At 41.0% G+C, this 21,146-nt stretch overlaps 3 protein-coding genes across 6 annotated transcripts; all 3 read right to left on the reverse strand.

Annotated features, from left to right (window-relative positions):
- Nucleotides 1-9: 9 nt before the first annotated feature.
- On the reverse strand, nucleotides 10-6,050 carry LOC122873855 (glutamine synthetase-like). 3 transcript variants are annotated; one of them, XM_044191125.1, is made up of 8 exons: nucleotides 4,538-6,050; nucleotides 3,607-3,753; nucleotides 3,363-3,509; nucleotides 3,094-3,209; nucleotides 2,170-2,211; nucleotides 1,757-1,956; nucleotides 1,296-1,626; nucleotides 10-147 (listed from the first exon to the last, which is right to left on the reverse strand). In XM_044191125.1, the coding sequence occupies exons 1-7, from the start codon at nucleotides 4,704-4,706 to the stop codon at nucleotides 1,326-1,328; spliced, it is 1,122 nt and encodes a 373-aa protein (XP_044047060.1). In that variant the 5' UTR covers nucleotides 4,707-6,050; the 3' UTR covers nucleotides 10-147; nucleotides 1,296-1,325. The 3 variants fall into 3 exon arrangements, with proteins under 3 accessions (XP_044047060.1, XP_044047059.1, XP_044047058.1); XM_044191124.1 differs by having other exon boundaries at nucleotides 11-147; nucleotides 1,323-1,626; XM_044191123.1 differs by lacking the exon at nucleotides 10-147 and having other exon boundaries at nucleotides 1,146-1,626.
- A 391-nt stretch (nucleotides 6,051-6,441) lies between these two features.
- LOC122873852 (GTPase IMAP family member 4-like) lies at nucleotides 6,442-8,785 on the reverse strand. Of its 2 annotated transcripts, none has more exons than XM_044191120.1 (2): nucleotides 8,625-8,785; nucleotides 6,442-8,493 (listed from the first exon to the last, which is right to left on the reverse strand). In XM_044191120.1, the coding sequence occupies exons 1-2, from the start codon at nucleotides 8,716-8,718 to the stop codon at nucleotides 6,878-6,880; spliced, it is 1,710 nt and encodes a 569-aa protein (XP_044047055.1). In that variant the 5' UTR covers nucleotides 8,719-8,785; the 3' UTR covers nucleotides 6,442-6,877. The 2 variants fall into 2 exon arrangements, with proteins under 2 accessions (XP_044047055.1, XP_044047053.1); XM_044191118.1 differs by having other exon boundaries at nucleotides 6,442-8,551; nucleotides 8,584-8,682.
- Nucleotides 8,786-9,970: 1,185 nt separating this feature from the next.
- chrna9a (cholinergic receptor, nicotinic, alpha 9a) lies at nucleotides 9,971-17,108 on the reverse strand. Its single transcript, XM_044191121.1, has 7 exons — nucleotides 16,834-17,108; nucleotides 16,507-16,652; nucleotides 14,812-14,966; nucleotides 14,382-14,562; nucleotides 12,749-13,100; nucleotides 11,588-12,165; nucleotides 9,971-11,466 (listed from the first exon to the last, which is right to left on the reverse strand). Exons 1-7 carry the CDS (start codon nucleotides 16,880-16,882, stop codon nucleotides 11,296-11,298), a joined length of 1,632 nt encoding a protein of 543 aa, XP_044047056.1. The 5' UTR covers nucleotides 16,883-17,108; the 3' UTR covers nucleotides 9,971-11,295.
- Nucleotides 17,109-21,146: the final 4,038 nt, after the last annotated feature.

Consider the following 21,146-nt stretch of genomic DNA (forward strand, 5'->3'; position numbering starts at 1 on the left):
GAGAGCGCGCGTCCTGCTCCAGTCGGTATGATCTGTGTTGCTGCTCTGAGCGCAGAGCAGACTACAGGGGACCTCATGCACCACCAGCTGGTCCATACTGCTGACTACACAGCGCAGAGACGCGCAGGGCTGAGAGAAGTTTCCCATCTGAGAAATAAAAAAAACCACGTCAAGCCATTTTAAATGATCTCTGTGTTAACTTACTTTCATTCAGCATTACTGTTTTATATGTCCTCTCTTTTCCTGATGTTTCTGCCCCATTTCTCCTAATTCCCACTCAACAGGCCATTAGTGGTTCTATTGTAATGTAGGACTGAGTTGCTTAGATTGAGAAAGTGCTGCTAACAGGGCGACATTAGCGTATAATAATGTGTCATTTGTATATTATACATTGTATAAATTTTTATTTATACAGTAAAAATACAAAGTGCTTTACATTTCAGCATTATGATTAAATAAAATCAAGCAAATAAAAATACTGAAAATGACTACAATAGTCTAAAATACGATTAAAAAAATAGTGAAATTAACAAATAAAACAGACAATACATGTTAGAACTAGAAATAACCTGGGGGTAATATAGTAAATCTTAGGGGTAACACTGAACAGTAGAATAAGATAAAACAAGACAGAGCAAGCCCATCTAAATTTGCCTAAAATGAACATAATATTAAAGGTCACAGTGACCCCGAGTTGAATTGCCTCCTCTGCAGTTGCTTCTCTTTTTCATCCTAAAGTTTTGGAGGAAATGTTTCTTTGTCTTTTTAGAGAGCTTTGAAGGAACTTTATGTGGGCCTGTAAAGTCCATTGAAATATTATATTTGACATAGAGCTATACTAATAAAGTTTTTTTCCTGCTTTGCTGAGACAATAAGCAACAAAACATGCACAACACAACAGAACATAACATAGACATGAACATTCAACACACACACACTACACAAAACATATACAACACACGTTTTCATATATTTTCTCTGATTCAGTTATTTTGCCAGTTCATCAAGATTACTGACAGAAAAGCAAATGTATTAAGGTGCTGAGTTTGCTTTTACTTTATAATCTCAAGTTGTTTTGCTGGTGAAAAGTGCACAAATAATTTTGACTAGAACATGTGTTTGCAGGGGAAAAAACAGGCCTGATGTCAGTTTAATTTATTTTTTATTTTATTGTTTTTTCCTCATTAATGCAACACAAAATGTTATTGCATTTGAACTTGCAAATGTATCAAGATTTCTTTAAAGTTTCACAAAAGCACACAACTACACACAAACTTTGCAATAAATTATTTTACTTTGTGGTGTCTTGGATGTCTTCGCACCTTTTAGGAAGCCATGGTCTCCCTCTCATTATCATCTTCTCCAGCGGTTTCCAGCAGACAGGTTTCAACCAAGGCTCTCATCACATTGTAAGGGTTGCAGTTGGCAGCAGGACATCTGTCTTCCAAGTATCCGCAGCCCATCCGACAGACGTGGCCGGGGATGTGAACACTAACATTACGATGAGCTGTGGCTGTAGAGAAGTCATGGAAACTACTCATGTTGTTAGCACCATCATGTGGATCGTAGACACGGAGGTGCTGAGAGTGACGCTTGCTCAGCCTTCTGATTGCTTCTTCAATGAACCTGTAATTTCACAAAGAATAGATTTTATTCATGCATCTATTTCTAAATCTTAATTTGCTGTGCACCAAGAGAATAGGCGTGTGTGGGTGTGTGTGTTTGTGTCTGTGTGTGTCAGCCACTCTAAACTTACTGAAGACCCCCTTCGCTCCTCATCTCCTTTGTGCTGAAGTTGGTGTGACAGCCTGATGTACCAATGTTGCCCTTGATGGGTTTAGCATCCAAGGAGGCAACAACCCCAAAGTCTTCACAGACACGGTGCAGAATGTAGCGGGCCATCCACAGGTGATCCCCCATTTCAATCCCCTCACAGAGCCCGACCTGGAACTCCCACTTATCAGACAAAAACACCAATTGCAAAGAGCAAAGGAGACATCTGAGTGTTTATAACCACACTGTCTTGGACCCTGATAGTGAAGTGGTTTTGTGTCCAACCAAACAAACCACCAGTCACTCAGTGAAGTAATGTTTGACATATAATCTGTTGTATTTCTGTTGTATGAAACTGAAGTGATTGGTTTGGGACTTTTGTTGCATTTCACCCACCTTGCTCTCTCCCCAGAATGAATGTCTGTCCCCTACTGCCAACTATCAAATAAAGGAAAAAATGCAGAATAAATAACTTTTTTAAAATCATTCTTAAATTTAAAGCTGAATTCTGATATGATAACAATCTCACAAGGTCTCTGAATCATGTGGCAGTCACGCATGAAAACATCTCATCTCATAATAAATACTGTACATTTTTAAATTATAACAGCCCTGTTCGGGGTTCAGGCTGGTTTTGGGATTTGTCAAACCTGGATCAAGTCATTACACATGTTTGGCACTTGTTTTAACCCGTTAGGTGTAACTGATGGGAGAGGTTTATTGTGTCATCGAACAAATTCACTTTAAAACTACATTCAAAATTTTTTGGCCACTAGGGGGTAGACCTCCTCAACAAGCTAAAAATCACACACGTTTATCATGTTTAACATGTTAGTAAACAGTTGCCTATTTACACATACAGTAGACACTTACCAATATCAGCATTTAGAGTCACATTCCTGGCCACTTGGAAAATGTAAGTTCAATATTCATTCTAATATTAGATCTAGTTTGGTCTCCACCAAATATTGAGTGAAATATCTGTCTATTAGCTGCTAAATGCTCCACTATGTTCATCAGCTACTTGCAGACTTTGCCTGTCTGCTTTTAGGTGCCCTGTAGGTAGCACACAGTGAGTTTGTCAAAACAGGGCTGTAAAACCAAAACAATGAGCTTAGTGACAGAATAAAACTCATTAGAGTTGAGAGGAACAGAGGTGAATTCAGTATTATTTCCCTCACATACAGAGTTATCTGTTATCTTATCTAATCTACATATGAATTAATCAAAAGTGGTAAAACAGGTTTTAGCAAATGTTCTATTTTATTAGTGAATTTGATAATAAAATAGTTGAAAACCAGTCAGACCAGGTGTTCATACCTGAGATGATTCTGCATTGGTGCCACAGATCTTCACACCAGCATACAGACAGGCTTTGTAGTGACAGATACAAATGTCTCTTCCGTACACTTTGTCAATGCCCACAGCACAATGCGCTGAGAATAAAAACACAAAACATGATTTAGTGAGAAAACAGTTACAATTTAAAAACACATCATAAATTGTTGCACATTTCTTCATAATACTCTCCATATACAGTATGTTTTTCTGGTTCAATCCAGTATTCAAATATCCATTCTTAATCACACCTCCTGTAAATGGGCATCCCTGTGGAGGCCAACCAAAGGGCCGTCCATCCAAACTAAACAGAGTGTACTCCTGTTCCATCCCGAACCAGGGCTGAAAATCTTTAACTTCCTCCATAACTTTAGCACACTGTGAACGCTGATTACTTCCTGTGTGGAAAATTAACACAAGTTCAAAATCAGTAGGCGCAGCACACCAAACTATGGGCCTCTTTCATCTTCCAAAGCTCAGAGTGTAATACGTTACCTATGGGCACACAGTTGCTGTCAAGCACTTCACACAGAACCAGTTTATTTGGGTCAAGAGTGAAAGGATCTCGAAACATTCTGACCGGGACCAAAGTGACTTCGATTAAATTCCCATCCACCCAGCAAGTACTCCATTCTGGGATATCTGTCAGGGATGGACATTTTGAAAGTTGCAGTTAACCCATGGTCATATAAATCAGGCACAACAGTTGGTAACACTTCATTTGAGGGGGTTTGCATAAGACTGACATGACACTGTCATAACCGTGACATGACACCTGTCATGAACATGAACAAGTCTTAATGATGACAGTCATAAATATTTATGAAGTGTCATTCGGTCAGTTATGTCACTTTTAATGCAAAGTTTACATTGTTTGAGATGTCTTTGTTATGGCAACTTGAAATTAACCAAGAAAACATAACCAAGCCAGTCATAACCATGCCATAGCAGGCCTAATTATCAGACTTAAACTATTTAGCTTTATGTGTTAACATTACATTATACTGTCATATGTGCTTGGTTTTGACATTGCCTGTCATGAGATCATTATAATTGTCAAGAATAATTATAACTGTGTCATGAATAATTCCCTTGACCTCAAGTAAAGTGGAACCATTTGGACTTGTCACAAAGATGTCAGTAAAGACATTTCGAACAATGTCAACTTTGCATTAAAAGTGACATAACTGACCGAATGACACTTAGTCAGTCATAAACCTTCATAAAGACTCCTTCATCTTCATGACAGGTGTCATGTCATTCTTACACCCCATTCAGATAAAGTGTTACCCAACAGTTATGGAATTATAAGGTATAGAAAGACATGAATAATGTATAAAAATGACTACAGGGACTACAAAGTGAAATTGTCAGTGTCCATTCTAAATATATATATATATATATATATATATATATATATATATACCTCTGATTCCAGTTGGTTCTTTGTTCAGAGTCCTGGTTTTACATCGTAGATTTTCTCCTGTTTCATCAATCCAAATGTACGTCACCTGACACTCTGCACCCTTGTCAAGAGACAGATAGTACTTCTTGACTGTCTTGTGAAGACTGATGCTTTCGGACAGGACTGACATGATGATTTTTTTCTTTTTCTTAAAGGAAACACTCCTCTTTGAATGTACAGTAGCACTCCTGCTTACTAAAAATATCTGTTACTTATCCTTATGCTAATTCTGGGGTAACAGGAACCTTATGCCAACACCTGAGGCAGAGCTGATGCAGTTCAGTAATTACTGAAGGCTTACGGGATAGTGAGGCAGGCAAGGGTCAAAATCAATGAGGGCAGTCCAAACAGGCAAACAAATCCAACAAGGAGCAGGCAAGTATCTAAAATCCAATAAACAGGCAAGGTCCAAAACAAGTAGCTAACAGCTCTCAGGAAGAACAGGATGCAGAAGCTAGAGAGCCAAGACATGCACACAGCAACTTGACTTAACAATCTGGCAAGGAACAAGGGAAGTGTGGCTGATGAGGTGAGTGGTGCACGTTCAGTCTGAAAACGACCTGCAACGTTTTGCTGCGGTTTCCTAGTTGAACGAGGCGTATCCTCCAAACGGTGTGCAACAGGCTTTGAGGCATGTTTTCTCCTGTTTAGTGGGTGTGTCAGAGGTGTTACCATGTCACAGCCAGGTGCACATAAACCCCGCTGTATTAAAAAGGCAGTGCGCCTGTGTACACAACACAGTGTTCAAGGGGCCACCATTTCCGTTTACATAAACGTTTTGCTACATTTTGTCGAGGCTGAACGCGCCACAGGTTAAGTGAGCAGACGAGAAGTAGGAACAGATGTGTGGATGGGTGAGGGAAAGTCTGAGAACATCTGGTGAAGGGAAAGGGGATGGCAGGTCTGGGGAGTTGTAGGAAAGAAAATCACCTGGGAGAAGGCTGGAGAAAGGAACCTATAGCAATATGGAGGGCTGGGGATGAAAGCGTGGTTGACAGGGTTAACTGAGGAGCAGATACAATCATAAAATATTTGGATATTTTAAATTTAAATTGCCATCCCATCTGTTTGACATATGGAGCAACAGAGGCAATAATCCTGTTATAATCCTAAAATCGGTATATTTATAAAAACAAAATCAAATGACAATGTGAAAACAATGTGACAATGTGAAAGCAGTCACTAGGGGTCACTAGTAGTGATGAACCTACAGATGATTATCACCTGAATCTGCAGCTCCCCTCAGCTTTACAGAGCTTTAAAGCAAGTTTCAGCTCATTGATTAGCTGTCCGGCCCACAACTTTACTGTTTTGGTTCACTCTCACTACTCTCATAGCAGAAGGCAACTGTTTTCAATAAAAAAAGCTCTAAAAACCCCGTACAAACAGTTTTGTTTCCTTTGGACAGAGCCAGGCTAGCTGTTTCCTCCTATTTACATTCTTTATGCTAAGCCAAATGGCTGCTGGCTGTAGCTTCATATTTAACACAAAGAAATTAGAGTGGTTTCAATCTTCTCATCTCTCTCAACTCTCAGCAAGAAAGCAAGAAAGCAAATAAGCGTGTTCCCCGAAATGTCAAACTATTCCCTTAATTTTTGTTTTACCTAAGGCATTATATTGTAATAGTATTGCATTGCCCCTCCTGCTACCTTTAAGCAGCATTGTTTAGACAACATACTGCCATGACAGTGCACTAAATTTAATACCCCCCCTTCCCACAGCTCTCTCTCACACACACACACACACACACATAAACACACACTCAAACACACACAGGACATGCTGTTGTGGATAAAAGCAGCCTTTCTGGCCGGGGACAGAACCAGATGGCACAGAAGTTAAAGCATTGGTGAGGAACACTGAAATAGCACTCAAGCAATATTTTATCTTTATTAATGGCAACAGGGTTTTGTTTGAATACAGATTTAGATGATGGAGACAGAGACAGACAGTCTGAAGCAGGGGGCGGGGAGTTGATAATCAGATTATCTCCATCGTTTTTGAGAGTTTGTACTATTTTGGTGCATTTGCTGATTTAGGACACACTGGAATTACATGTTGAAATTGCTTTCACATTGCCATGAATGTCCTTTCTTTTCCTAACTGTGTTAATATTAAGTTAATGGTTGAATGTAATAATAATAATTCAAAAGTCGCAACATATTGTACGTTTACATTCCCAAATGATTAGTAGTTAGTAGGAGTAAAGTAGTTAAGGCCATATGCATGAAAAAGATACAGTTATAATGAGTGTATTTGTCCTGACATACAGTAAATGTAAAATAATAAATCTTCATGCTGTTACTGTATACAGCAGGGAGCTCCAACACTCTCTAAAGCTGCATTCAGCCCCACCAGTCCCATTTCCTGCACATATCCAGTCACAGTTGTCACTGTGCTATGTTTCTCTGCAGACTTCTTCTTTATCATCTCGTTGCACAGCTCTGAACACTTCTTGTCGCACTGCTTTGTCAACAAAGACATTTCTTTGTCATACTTTTCCCTCTCCCTCCGCAGGTTCTCCTCTATCTGTCTCTTGAGGTTTTCTTCGCTCGTTTTTTGTTGCTCAATTTTCATTTTGACGAGCTTTAACTCCTGCTCGAGGGCCACAGTTCTCCTTTTCTCCGCTCTTCGATTCTCCATCTGTATGTCCCATTCTCTCTGGTTCTCCTCCCTCTCACGTCGGAGCCGGTCCTCCATTTGCCTTTTCCTCTCCTCCTCCTTCCTGCTCTGCTCCTCCAAGCTCTGGGTGAGTTTATCCAGCTCTTTCTGTAAAGCTTCTCTCTTCATTTCCTCCCTCTGCCTGATGGCCTGCTCTTTCTGTATTTGCTGAAGTTCCATCTCTCTCTCTTTCTTTTCATTTTCCACTCTGTGCTTTTGGATCTTTTCCTCCATTGCTCTTCTCATTTTCTCGTCCTGCTCAGCTTGCTTCTCCAGCATTTTAGTAACTTTGTCAAGCTTTTCTTGAAGAGCTTCCCTTATCTCTTTTTCCTCTCTGCGTATCTCCATCAGTCTCACCATCTCTTGAATCTTTCTCTCCTTCTCCTTCTTGTCATTCTCCTCCATCCATCGTCTGAAGGCCTCCTCTCGATCTCTTGCCAATTTCTCCTCCTTCTCCTTCTCCAGCTGCTGCTTTTTCTTCAGCTCCTCTATCTCCCTCTTGCTTTTTTGCTTAACCATGTCTAGCTCTTTTTCATACGACACTTTTATTGCTGCCTCTTGCTTCTTTTTTAACAGCTCCTCCTCCTCACCCAGCAGCCTCCTCTCCTCCTGCAGCTCCTGAGCCAGATCCTCCTCTGCTTTCTGGAGCATTTTGCTGCCGTAGCAGCTTCCTCCGTTTCCCTGCATTATGCTGTCCACTAAGGCAAGCAGTTCGGACACCTGCTCCTTGTTCTTGGCGTTCTGGTTGTTAAAGACACAGTACCTGCCCCCACATCCGGCCACCAGCATGGCCAGATCCCTGCAGTCGTCTATCAGACAATGCTTCACAAATGTCCCTTCTTCCAGAAGGTCCCCATGGGTAAAAACCACTACAGAGAAACTCAAAGCATGGGAACCCATTGCCTGTTTGATCTGCCGCACCACCTCCTTCTCCTCCTGAGTAAACCTCCCAATCGGAATAACAAGAAGGAACACATGGGGTCCGGGGTACAGGAGGCTAACACTCCTCCTCAACTCCATCTGCACCTCCTGTGGCGTCTGATGAGTGTCCAGCAGCCCTGGAGTGTCTAGAAGTGTCAGGTGTCGCCCCCGAAATTCTCCACAGGCCCTGCGACGTTGGGTGACAGAGGAGCTGCTAACCTTTGAGTCGAAGACCTTACGGCCCAAGATGGAGTTGGCAGTGGAGCTTTTTCCGCTGCCAGTCTTCCCCAGCAAAACCAGTCTGATCTCAGTGGAGGGGGAAGACTGCTTCCTGCCTGGTTGAGACAAAGAAGAAGAAAGGTTGTGAAAGAATGAAAGAAAGAAAGAAAGAAAGAAAGAAAGAAAGAAAGAAAGAAAGAAAGAAAGAAAGAAAGAAAGAAAGAAAGAAACATAAATCCCAACTTACCTGCAAAGCTGATGGAAGACAGCTGCTTGCTAATGGATGACATGCTGTTACTGGTCACTTTCCTCCATAAATTGAGAACAAAAGAGAACAGCATATCACTATATAGATCCAAAACATTGTGGGTGTGTCTGGCCCTATGACACGTTGAACCCCTCTGAACTCTAACCATCGCCATCACCGTGTTTCTAATATCAGTCTGGAGAAACTGTGGTCCAATAGTCTGTCTCTGAAACCTCTGCAGAGCAGATTTTATCTCTGAGTATAAACACTCCAGCAAGAGGTCATGGTCCAGCTGTGGCAAATATCTGGGAAGCAGGCTGACATACTGTAACGTCCAGCAGATCTTAAATGTTAGCTGATTAGTTGTTGTTTAGGAATGGTCTGGGATCAATGAACTAGGCACCATCCTGTCAGTGTTGAGGTCTTACAGACCAGACAAACTGTCTGATGATAGAACAAGACTAAGAGTCTACAGTCATCCTAGTGGCTCGGTGAGGTTGTGATTATGTCAGACAAGTTATTGACTGTTTTTAACATGATGTGGAGCTGAAACTTCAGACAGTCTGAGATACAAGAGCAATAATATTAATTAGGAGTGGGTTTTAAATGGATTCCACTTTACTTTATTTATTTATTTTGATGATTGTGTTACTATTATAATTATTACTATTCTCTTTTTTGTGACTTTATTAATTTAATCTATTTAAATTCTGCCTAAAGAAAGATATTCAGGGAGTCTATCGGAGTCTGCAAATGGGAACACCTATTTATGGAGATTAGAATTAACTTCAGCATGAGTCTGGACTATTTCTGAATATTGTCTGATGTTATTTCTTAGTGAATTAGAAATTATACCACAAGTGTCACAATACCAGCACTAAGATGTTTATTTAACATGATTTAGAATTTAAGTGATTAGACTTTTTTGTTTTATTTGGGTTATCATCACTCCATCTCATAATGCTCCTATTTACCCTCTTTTTTGCTATATCACTTTTAAATCTTGAATAAGAAGGTTCTCTTGTGGGGCACTAATGTCTTACTGATTTATTGTTTTGACCGAAGGATTTTTTCTCAACAATATCCCAGCGACTCATTGTTTCTATAGTGAAGATTTGGAAGTGCTGTTATAAAGCAGTGGGCCTTTGGGCACTTTGCCCTGCAGAATAAGAATGATGTACCCCATTAAGAGGATCTGCTAATACTTCACAGATTCCCTGTCTGTTGTGTCTTTTGGTATCATTAAGCTGTCTATTAGGCATTTTATAAATAAATATACTTCCATGTTCACTTTGTTATGCATTGAGTTCATTCATTCATTCAGTCAGTAACTGAATCCAAGATAATTAGAGCTTATCTGCCCTCTAGAGGCTCTTGCGGGAATGGAAATGTCTAAAGAAACTAAACCAGGTTCATTCATTCACCTGCCTGCTGTTGTCCTACTGGACTGTGTGTGAGCTTTGTGTGTTTGTGTGGGTGTGTGTGTGTGCCCTTAATCATGGCTTATATGACTGCACTTACAACATACATTTCAATAGCCTTGTAAAGATGTATCTGCCCATCCTCACCTTCCAGCTGTATTTATCTGTATGACTTTTAATGCTGGATATTAGTTCATCTTTCTAAACAGATCGAGGGAAATGATCATCTGTGTATTCAAAAGACAGATTTTACAAAACCTGGAGGTAGGCTTTAAGGTCTGAATATTGTGTTAAAAACTGAGGGAGCTTTGTACGGTAAGAAAGGTAAACATTCACCCTTTCTCTCCAAGTCTCATATTCCAAGTATTCTAAAGGTATGTAAAACAATTTTATTAACATCTAGACTAGAAAAACATTTCACCAGTTTCACCTGGCTTTAATGTCTTTATCTTGCAGGTTTTTCCACAAAGATCAGTATAAGAAAGGACATGGGATGATACTCCATGTAATTCTTGATTGTTGGTGATGTTGTAGTGGAGCACTCTGCTGTTTGATGTCTTTCTTTAACTGTAATGTCTTTTGATGTGGTTGTATTTGTCAGACAGTTGCCACAGAAACAAAGGGAATTTCCGAAAGGAAACGAAATTAACTAAATGTAGTTACTGCCTGGCAATTGTGTCACTGACCTCTGCCCTCTTTTTGCATCATACATAAGGTTGTTTCATAAGTATTTGAGGTTATTCTGCTGCTGTCATTGTCATCGACTCTGGAAACAGCTTAATCTGGTTGCCTAAAATGTAATGTAAATAATGTAATGACTATAGCTGGATGTCTGGCTGTTAGCTCATCAATAATGGAGAGTCCATGCATGTTCAAGGCGAGGCCTAGATTGTCTTACCGTTTCACTGCTCTGTCACACATGGGAGCACACCTGACATTAACTAACCGATAGCCTTTGATGAATTTCGGTGTTTGTGTGCTTGTGTGGTTAAACGGATGATTCGTGTGCAGTGACCTTGTCCTCTTTACGTCGAAGCAAAAAACAACAATGAACCTACACAACCACACACACATACACACACACATCAGAATACTGACATAAAATATGATTTCTCTGTAGACAAAACAGTTTTGATTTATCTGGTGTTGCATTAGAGTAAAAATGAGGTGACTCTTGGGTAACACTGAGGTCCAGCAATGACTGAGGATGAATGTTATCATCATGGTAAAAAGATGATATGGGGAGGCTGTCAGGATGCCTTAGCAATGATGAGGATGCTCATGAGAAAGACCATGACGAAGAAGATCCACATGAAAAACCTATCCATCACCTTGGCAACCTTCTTCCACTCTGCTGCCTTGACGCAAGTAGCTCTCTGCTCGCGGAAGCAATTGGCGATGAACTGGATGTTCTTCACCACCTGAGGAAGAGACAGATAGATGAACTAAAGCGAGCACTTAAAGAAACTTTAGAAGAAGAGAAGTAATCAGATAAGTAGGTAATGTGAGTAAACGGAGAAACAGCGTGCTGTGGTGATGCACCTGTTTATGTTGGAGGCAGGGGCAGCAGCAGGGGCAGGATGGGACTTGAAGTTTCTCTGTTGGATAGAGGAGCTGCTCCTTCAGCCCTCCGTTCAGGTGCTGGAGGTTTGGTGGATGAGGAGGGGACTGGTAGTAGCGCTGTGTGGGCTCTTGCTTCCCTTCACCCCGCTCCAGTCTGGAAGCGTGGTTGTTATGGTTGTTGTAATGGTGACGGCTGCTGTTGGCGTTGCCGTTCGCCTGGCTTTTGCGATGCTTGTTGTGATGATGCACGCCATGGCCGTTGCTGTACTTGTATGGGTCACTGTCATGGTGGTAGTCGTGGAAACGGTCATCAAGGTAGCCACCCTTATCATTCATGGGTTCTTCAGGGTACAGAGGGGTCCTCTTACTCTCCGGCGTAGTGCAGTTCTCGCCCACCTCATAGACGAAGAAGATTTTGGACATGTAGTCTATGATGAGCACCTTAGCCCAGTGAGGGACCGGCTTGGCCTCGGCACCACAGAAATGAATGTTCATTATGAAGATGGTGAGAGAGGTGGAGGCTGTGATCATAGTCATGGTGGCTATGTAGTACTTCCCTGAAGGAGAGGACAAAGAAAAGGACAGATTTATATTGGGAAATGGTTGACAGGCAACACATTCGCATACGACTTCCTCACTTCATCAGCAATGATCTGGAACGACATGCCAGATATATCTTGATACATACATATATCAACCTATTTAATGGCCAGTTTTGTCTCCAAGCTGCATAACTGAGTTTGATATGGAAGTCCATTTCTGCCAGGAAAACAAAAACATAGATGAAAAGTTATGAATGACAAAAAAATAAAAAATACTCATAGTCAACATTATAGGATTCTAAGTCAAATGTCCCTTGTGACTGTTATACTATTATATATAATATGATTGGATTATTATTACTTTATTAATGTAAAAGCAGCATTTTACTCTTGTGGTTGGTTGAGGTGGAGCAATATATTTTACTGTTTTGTATAGGACTGCAATTAATGATTATTTTCATTATGGATTCATCTGCTGATTGTTGTTTTTAGGATCCATAGATTTTCATCCTTTTTATTCTTTTCCAGTGGAAATGGGCTTCCACAGTCTAAATAGTTCAATAATGACACAAAACTGAATGCCAAGAATAATTCAAACCTATGTAGGGCATGCTCTCTGCAGGAGGCATGCTCTCAGCCACCAACAACTGGAACACAGTGAGCGCCAGCAGCACCGTGACCCCAAGGGAAACCTTCTCCCCCGAGTCGGCCGGCAGGTAGAAGCCCAGCGGGGCCAAGAACGAGATGAGGAAACAGGGCAGGAGCAAGTTGAAGATGTAGAAAGAGGAGCGGCGCTTCAGATGAAGGGTATAAGTGATTTCGGTGTAAGGGTCAGAGCAGCAGCCATACATCATGACGTTTCTAACTGCCGGCATGCCATGACACTCCCACTCCACGTTGTCCACAAAGTCAGACAGGTCACCGCTGTCCATGCCCAAACTGATGTCCACCTGTGTAGAGGACACATGTGAAAGTTGTGAGTATCAACACACATGCAAATATACTCATGTCATATGGATGCACAAACCAACAACCAGAATAATGAATAAACATTCCCTTACATATAGTTTTTTTTTTTTAAAAGAGTTATCAAAAAGTCATTCATTTTTTAATTATCTGACATTATCAAGGTCAAAGGAACTGGAGCCAACGGGCTATATAGAAGGCAAGAGGCTGGTACATGACCCATACTGATTATCACAACTTTATACCTACTGTATAAACAAGTTTCTGTTCCACCAAAGGAGCAACATGGAAACTAACACATACATAAGAAAAACATGCAACTCACACTAAAAAACCTTGCTCTGTCATCCTTTCTGCCCCTTAAAATGTCAGTTCACCAAAAATATAAGGCAAGACAGAAAATCTGGGGTTTTTGTATGCGTGAACCGACTCTTTACTCTTTCCTTGTCGTGCTATTGCCCTCCTTAAACTCAAAGTTTGAAAGTGACTTAAACCTGCAATAACTATCATCACCTCATAAGTTAATATGGTGAAGCAATCAGTTTTATTTACATATCCAGCAGTTACAGAGCAACATTCTAATTTATTTGGAGTTGTGTCTGTGTCCACCTGATGAATGTAGCCTAAGTCCAATATTCACTTTCTTTTAGCTCTATTTTTGGTCTCTACCAACTCCTGACAGAAATGTCGGGCTCTTTAGCTGCTAAATTATCCACTATGTTCACCAGCTAGTCGCTAACTGTGTGTCTCTGTCTGTTCGGTGCTGATCACTGAAAAACAACGCTATGAGAGCGGTGAAAGTGAACAAAAACAGCAAAGTTGAGGGCCGGACAGCTAAACAAGCTGAAACTCGCTATAGAGCTCTGTAAAGCCATGAGAAGCTGCAAATTCTGTATGTTCATCACTACGAGTGACAACTTTCACATTGTCATTTGATACATTGCTATTATAAAAACTATTAATTACAGCCACTTTATCAATATTTTGGCAATACTATGAATGATTCAAGTATACTGTAAAAAACAGCACATTGTTTATATCGATGATGCAAGCTGAATTCAAACTGACTCCATTAAAGGGAAAATATAAATGTTTTAGAAGCCATGTTTGAAGGGGATGAGTGTGGGCAGAATATCACTTTTAAGAGTCAGTCATGATAGAGTTGAGTCAGTAAACTTCTTTAGCCCAGAGTTGAACTGATTCCAACAAGATAAAAGGCGTGATCCCCTCTCATTCACCCGTATCGCCCCCCTGCTTAAACACACCTGGTTGCCGTTGTAGGTCCAGGATCCGAAGGTAAGGTTGCAGGACTGCCAGTCAAAGGGGAAGTAGGAGACGTCCACCACACATGTGCTCTTTGTGATCGCTGGAGAGTCCCAGACGATCTCTCCATTATAACGCAACTTCACATTAGTGCTGGATGCACCTGCAGACTCCTCATCAGCTCTACACAGACATACAGAGCAAAAGGATACATTTGTAGATGCATGCACTCAATCAGATACACACACTGCTGCATCAAAGGAACACCATGAATGCCAGTTGCTGTTTGTAATCAGACGGGTAGGCATTACAAAAGTGAGCATGGAAATATGTAAATACACATTACCCAAAAGGTGTAGCATTTTTGTCACCTTTTCATTTTATTTTGCTTTCTATTTGTTTGTCTTCCTACTCTTTCTTCCCTGTACTGACTTGTTGTAGAGGACGATGTCCGGCTTCCAAACCAGGTCGCTGGGGATGTTGATCATCTCAAGGTCGTCATAGTCGTCTTTGTCCCACTTCAGGTAGGCATCATACCAGACCAGCCTGATCCACAGGTACGTGGTTAGCACCTGGTTCCTCTCATCCTACACACACACACACACACACAAACACATTTTAAAAAAGAGAGAGTGACAAAAGAGGCTCACTGATGTGTAAATTAAACTTGCAGGTTGTAACTTAATCAAACAGACTGGATGCAAGCCTTTATACACCAGTGCAATGCTATTCAGTGCTGGCCTCTGGTGGTCTCCACAGGAACAGAAGACTGAAGGCAGTGCTGTTAGTTTGTTCAGTATGAAAGCCACACATTTATTCTGTAAAAAAGTAGAACCATGAGCAAATTAAAGGGGCACTCCACTGATTTATAAGTCAAAGTCAATTCATTAGTCATTGGGTGTACTACACAGCCTGTGAAAACCGTCATACATTGTCTTCTGTGGCTCTGGAGGAGCTTTGTCAAGTCTGACTCAAGTGACATCACTCGGGTATCTCACCTCAGAAATGGAGACTGCAAACATGTCACTGAAAGCTTGAGTTACAAACTTGGGGCGTGGAATTTGAAAGAAAACAGGCTACAGAGTTACATAAAGGGACCAAAGTGTGGGACCCAATGTTTCTCGACCTCTGCTGCATAAATTTTGACCTTTCTTTTTTCCTGACTTTATGAAGTGTAGTACTGAAACGCTGGAGTGTTCTTTTAACGCTTGGTTGCATTGGACATAGAGAAGCACTATAATTTAGCAATAACTATATCTTAATGTAGATTCCTTATTCCTTATCAGTGTGGTTCTGTTAATCTTGGCATACCTTTTATACATGCTACTAGAACATTTGACTGACAGCTGCACCTCATCTGTAATTCTATATCTCTACTGCTTAGAGTATCTTCACCTCAGTGTGATTAATTACTTCACGGTATATATAATATTAATTGCTCATTTCTCATAATTCTTATTTTTACTCTCATTCTAATGATTTTTCTTTATTGCATACTAACCTTTTCAGCACAGCCTCAAGTGCATTTTACTGCATGTATTGTATAAGCATGTGACAAATAAAACCTTGGAAATTTTAATCTGTGGCAGTTAGAAGTGAGCGATAAATTACAACAACAGCAACAGATCTTGATCTCCGTCTTCCTATAATCCCCTTAATCATTTGGCAGTCAGAGGTTTATCCTCTTAAAATCTGAAGCAGCCACAGGTAACCTCAGCTTTACAACTCATGCTGTGTGGCCAAGCACTGGTCAAATCCACATAAGTTTCAAAAGGGACTAAATACATCTGGTGGATTTTAGTAGAAATTTGTTCATATACAAACATTCAGTACTTTTTGCATATGATGTAACAGCGCATATACATATATGTATGGTGTCTTGGGTTTGGCAATTTCAGTCAGTGTAGGCGTCCTGTAGCTTTAATGACGTGTTGGAACAAGAAGGTACTGTATTATATGTAATTTATGTATATGTGATATTGTCAACCAGGGTGGTGAAATTTAAAGACCTATCTGAAGAGTTTCTTGTGTGGTTAATTGGTATTATATGTGGCTGGGGTGTACAGGTTTTATATCTCTAAATCTATGTAGGGTAATGATACATATTTGAGTTTCCTCTCTACTCACCATATCTTTGATCTGTGACAGTGTGATCTGCAGGGACACATTGAGGGCTTTGTCTGTGTCCTCTACAGGTCTCAGAGCGTTGGAGTAGTCCTCCATCAGGTCATTCAGTAGTTTGCGGGCATAATGACCCTGAGCACCATGGGACACTGAGAGGGCAAGAGGAGAGCAGAGGGTGGGTACAACAGTAAAGGTTACAACAGACAAATGTCAGGGAATTGAAGAGACAAGCAGAAAACAAGGCAGAGTTGGCTTTACAAAGACAAAACAAACGTGTGTGGCACATCGGTGAGATATAAACATCAAACTGCTCCATCATGTAGAACTGACCTTGCACTAAAAGGCTGATCCAAACACACATCAGCGCTGCCTTCCTCATTTTCAACCAGTCACAACTGAGGGATCAATTATTCAGCAAAGTAGTCGCTGAGACAGCCTGGGTCCAAATCCAGAGCGTCACTCTATTCTGATCTCCATTCTCCCCCTGCTGAGGCTGAGCGAGCAGACACCACAGAAAATTCATGAAATCTTACATCCTGTCAGAAGCTCTGAATGCTTCGCTAGTTGTTACTCGTAGTTCGTCTCTGTCACTTTGTCTCTGTGTGTGATCGCTGCTCTGGAACAGAACCTAGGGCTATCACTCACACACAAACAGGTACACTGCAGTATCACATAGCTCACATGCCCTGGGAGAAATGTGATGCCTGCAGCCCAATCCACTTGTGTACATGACCACAACCAGCTGTACGACACACACACGTACACACACCGAACCTTACTGCATTACACAGCTAATGACATGTGTCAGTCACACACATACAGTGACACTTTCTTACCTATTCGCAGGTCATTCAAGATGAACACACACACACATCAGTGAGGATGTGACACATGTCATACATGCTACATGGCAAAGAACTTCACATAGATCCAGGATCAGATAGATAGATAGATAGATAGATCTAAGGCCATATGGGAGTAGAGTAAAGCATGAGTTCAGGGGGTGTGCTATGGTGCGTGCTTTGCATGTGATGGCAGTGTCAATGAGGCCTGGGAGGTTGGGAGTAGGGAGACCAATAATTTTAGAGTCATTGTGTGTGATTTTGAGGAGTTTGTTCCTGTTGGTGACAGTGAGCATGGTGAAGTAGCATGTGCTACAGTAGAGGAGGATGGGTTCTATGATGCTCCTGTACAGGAGGAGCAGAAGGTGGGGTGTGACTGAGAGTGCCCTGAGTTTCCGGATGGCGGAGAGCCTCTGTTGGCAGCGTATATGATCGAGCGTGATGATCAAAGCTAAGTTAATTGTCAAGGGTGATTCCAAGGTACTTGAAGCGCTCCACCATCTCAACTGGCTCACTGTTGATGGAGATGTGGCAGTGGGGGGTACTGGGTTTATTGCGGGTCTCAAAGAGGAGTTCCTCAGTCTTGGTGACATTCAGGAGTAGGTGATTCTCTGTGCACCACTGAGTGAAGTGGGAGATTGAGTGCTGATAGGCCATGACTGAGTTACTACACCAAAAGGTGTAGCATTTTTGTCACCTTTTCATTTTACTAGACAGTCATTAGTGCAGAGGGTATACAGGAAGGGTCTCAGAACACAGCCTTGGTGGGCTCCGGTGTTGGTGATGATGGTGGGTGATGCAGTGGTGTCCACCCTGAAGGTTTGATGTCTGATATCTGTCTCAAAAACTGTGCACCCAGCGGATGAGGTGAGGGGAGACGTTGAGATGGTGGAGTATGATGATCATCTGGTAGCGTTGCATGGTGTTGAAGGCAGAGCTAAGTCAATGACTAGAACCCTGGCATGGTGGTCAGGGGAATCCAAATGCTGAAGGAGGGTATGGAGGAGACATACCACAGCATCCTCCGTCCCTCATTTGGCTTTATATGCAAACTGCTGGGTGTCTAGTTGTGGGCTGACAACAGGGAAGATGGAATTATTATTATTATTATTATGGAATTATGGAGTATCTTAACGTGCTGATTTACACTTTTTGTTGGCAATTTAATGTTTTCATCATATAGCTAGGGCTATGGAAATAAGTTATCATTTTTACCCTGTGTCATGCTTCAATAATATGCATAAAACCTTGTTTGTCAAGGTCCCATGTTGGATTGAAGAGGTCAGAGAAGCTGGCCGATAAACCAATAAGAGTAAGAATAAGAGAGTAAGACTCTCACCTCCCTCAACAAGTATTGTCAATGTTCCCCATCAAGGTGGGCGATAGTAGAAGCTGCTGGTTCAGAGTTTGTAGATTGTGTAAATGTGAGGAAGAGAGCAATAATTCTCAGTCAACTTTTCTTGCAAAAGTTTAAAACTATAACCTTTATGCAGTAATTTTCTAAGTTGCTGAACAATAGGTCAGATTTTAGAATATATCTATATAGAATATAGATATAATAATATAACTATGATCACTTTTGTCTAACAAATTTATTGCAACAAACAACGTCAGTAAGAGATATTACTGACATTGTTCTACTCATTTACTGCTCGTGGTGATGCGATGTGTCACTGAGTTTCTGTGGTGCTGAGCTCGCATAGGACAGGTGTTTCCTGTGTGTGTGTGTGTGTGTGTGTGTGTGTGTGTGTGTGTGTGTGTGCATGTGTGTGTGTTTGTCTGTGTGTGTGTGTGTGTGTGTCTGAAAAGGAAGAAAGTGTGAAATGGTTTCATTGTACCAGAGTAAGAGTCAAAGAGCTTTTGTAAACCATTTCTAACCATCATCTCTGTGCAGGGTTAAAGGTGTTGGTGTGTATGTGAGAGAAAGAGAGAGAGAGAGCGAGAGAGAGAGAGAGAGAGAGAGAGAGAGAGAAGGAAACAAAGTAAATGTGAGTTTGTATGCTGTATAATACAATGAATGCACTGTGCAAAAAGAAGCGGTACCGTGAGCTTATGAGTAATAATGGGGTGTGTGCGTCGGTGTTCTTGTAGTAAACGGGGGAGAAAAGGAAAGCGAGTGGGGGAGCTTCAGAGGGTGAGACAGTGAGAGAAAGACAGTGGGGAAGGAACACGACAGAACGACAGAAAAAGCAAAGAGCAGTGGTGTAGTAACAGCCAAGGAAGTGTGTGTCAATATAAACAATATACAATGATTATCGCCTTCCGAACAATGCTCGCCTGCAGTGGTAGAAGTCATTTTAGGTATACAGCACTTTAGTGAGCAAAAAGGTGTGGTTGATTAAGTCTGGCGATATTCTATATTTTTTTTAAATCTCATGAAAAAAACAAAACCAACAATGAACTGGTCCTACTGACAAGTATTCTCTGTGTAGCCAAAGCCTGATACATCTTATTCCCCTGTGCCATAGACCTCTATTGTTGTCTAAATTCCATTAAGCTGCTTCAGTTTCAGGGTCCTGGTATTGTTCATGTTGGCTCACTGTCACAATGTCATGGCTTACTGGGGAACGTGGATAGAAAGAAGCCATTATTAGTTCCACCTGTGCTGTTTCTGCTATGACAAGTCAAAATGTCTGCTGTGTCCACAGACAGGGTGAGAGTTGACTGAGAAAAATATAGAATATCATCAGCCTTATCCCTTAAAGTCAGCTAATTATATAATTTTCAGAGTGTAAAGATATACTGTACATGCTCACAGTACTCACAACTTTTACTTAAGTAAACGTAGCAATACTACAGTGTAAAAATAGTCTGTTACAAGTAAAAGTCCTGCTTTCACAATTGCCCTTACGTATAAGTAAGGGGATCATTTTAATTACTTTATATATTGCTGAGTAGCTTGTGAATCCCCCCACCCCCCCACCCCCCAGTGTTCAATACAGTTTTATCTAGTCTTATCTTATAATAATAATACATCATCATTAGTTGTCATCATTAGTATTAGCTGATCATATTTTGTATTATTAATCTGAATCTGCAAAGTAACTAGTAACTAAAGTTATTAAATAAATGTAGTGGAGTAAAAAGTACAATATTTCCCTCTGAACCGTGGTGGAGTAGAAGTATAACGTATCATAAAATGGTAGTAAGTAAAGTACAAGTACCTTAAGTGTACTTTGTTACCTTCCACCACTGCAACTGAGATTGGCTGAGTATGAGTATGTTATAGCAGGAAAAGAACAGGTGCGGCTGATAACATTAACAATGGCTCAATTCCATTAAGCTGTACCACTAAGCCATGTCAATGAGCCAGTATGTACAATACCAGAACCCTGGAACAACACCTATATGAAATGCAGCCATTATTAATGTTATTAGTTACACCTGTGCTCTTCTGCTACGGCATGTCAAAATGTCTGCTGTGAAAACGGCCTATTTACCAGCTCCTTGGATAACATATCAGAGGCCCATGAGAAGTAAGACAGAAAACCGCTACCCACTGACTGTGAAGTGGCTCCACTATGTACACTTCTGTATACCCTGTACACAGTGTGTGTGTGTTTATGTGTGTGTGTGAGAAAGAGAGAGAGAGGCATATAAGGGATATGGCATTGTGGTAGTTGTGGGAGAGAGAGCACAATGAGCGATGAAAGATCTGGCCACAGTAGGCAGTCAAACATGCTAAACTCTCAAAGCGTACCGCTTCTCTCTGTCACTTGTACCTCAAAAATTACCAACGTGCAGACAGTAATTAAATGAATACCAAAGTTTGATCATATGGCTATATTATTGGATCTAGTA

The sequence above is a fragment of the Siniperca chuatsi genome, linkage group LG3 (assembly GCF_020085105.1).
Source record: "Siniperca chuatsi isolate FFG_IHB_CAS linkage group LG3, ASM2008510v1, whole genome shotgun sequence".
Taxonomy (NCBI): Eukaryota; Metazoa; Chordata; class Actinopteri; order Centrarchiformes; family Sinipercidae; genus Siniperca; species Siniperca chuatsi.

What these genes read in the sequence shown, in the direction of transcription:
- LOC122873855 (XM_044191125.1), bottom strand. Translation starts at nt 4,706, where the DNA reads ATGTCAGTCCTGTCCGAAAGCATCAGTCTTCACAAGACAGTCAAGAAG. An exon ending in AGAACCAACTGGAATCAGAG is followed by an intron (nt 3,754 to 4,537) that starts GTATATATATAT and finishes CATCCCTGACAG; the next exon opens with ATATCCCAGAATGGAGTACT. An exon ending in CAGCAACTGTGTGCCCATAG is followed by an intron (nt 3,510 to 3,606) that starts GTAACGTATTAC and finishes TTTTCCACACAG; the next exon opens with GAAGTAATCAGCGTTCACAG.
- LOC122873852 (XM_044191118.1), bottom strand. Translation starts at nt 8,667, where the DNA reads ATGTCATCCATTAGCAAGCAGCTGTCTTCCATCAGCTTTGCAGGTAAG. An exon ending in TTTCTTTCTTTCTTTCTTTC is followed by an intron (nt 8,552 to 8,583) that starts TTTCTTTCTTTC and finishes TTTCTTTCTTTC; the next exon opens with TTTCTTTCTTTCTTTCTTTC.
- chrna9a (XM_044191121.1), bottom strand. Translation starts at nt 16,882, where the DNA reads ATGAGGAAGGCAGCGCTGATGTGTGTTTGGATCAGCCTTTTAGTGCAA. An exon ending in GGACCTACAACGGCAACCAG is followed by an intron (nt 13,101 to 14,381) that starts GTGTGTTTAAGC and finishes TCCTCTACACAG; the next exon opens with GTGGACATCAGTTTGGGCAT. An exon ending in AGAGAGCATGCCCTACATAG is followed by an intron (nt 12,166 to 12,748) that starts GTTTGAATTATT and finishes CCTCTCCTTCAG; the next exon opens with GGAAGTACTACATAGCCACC.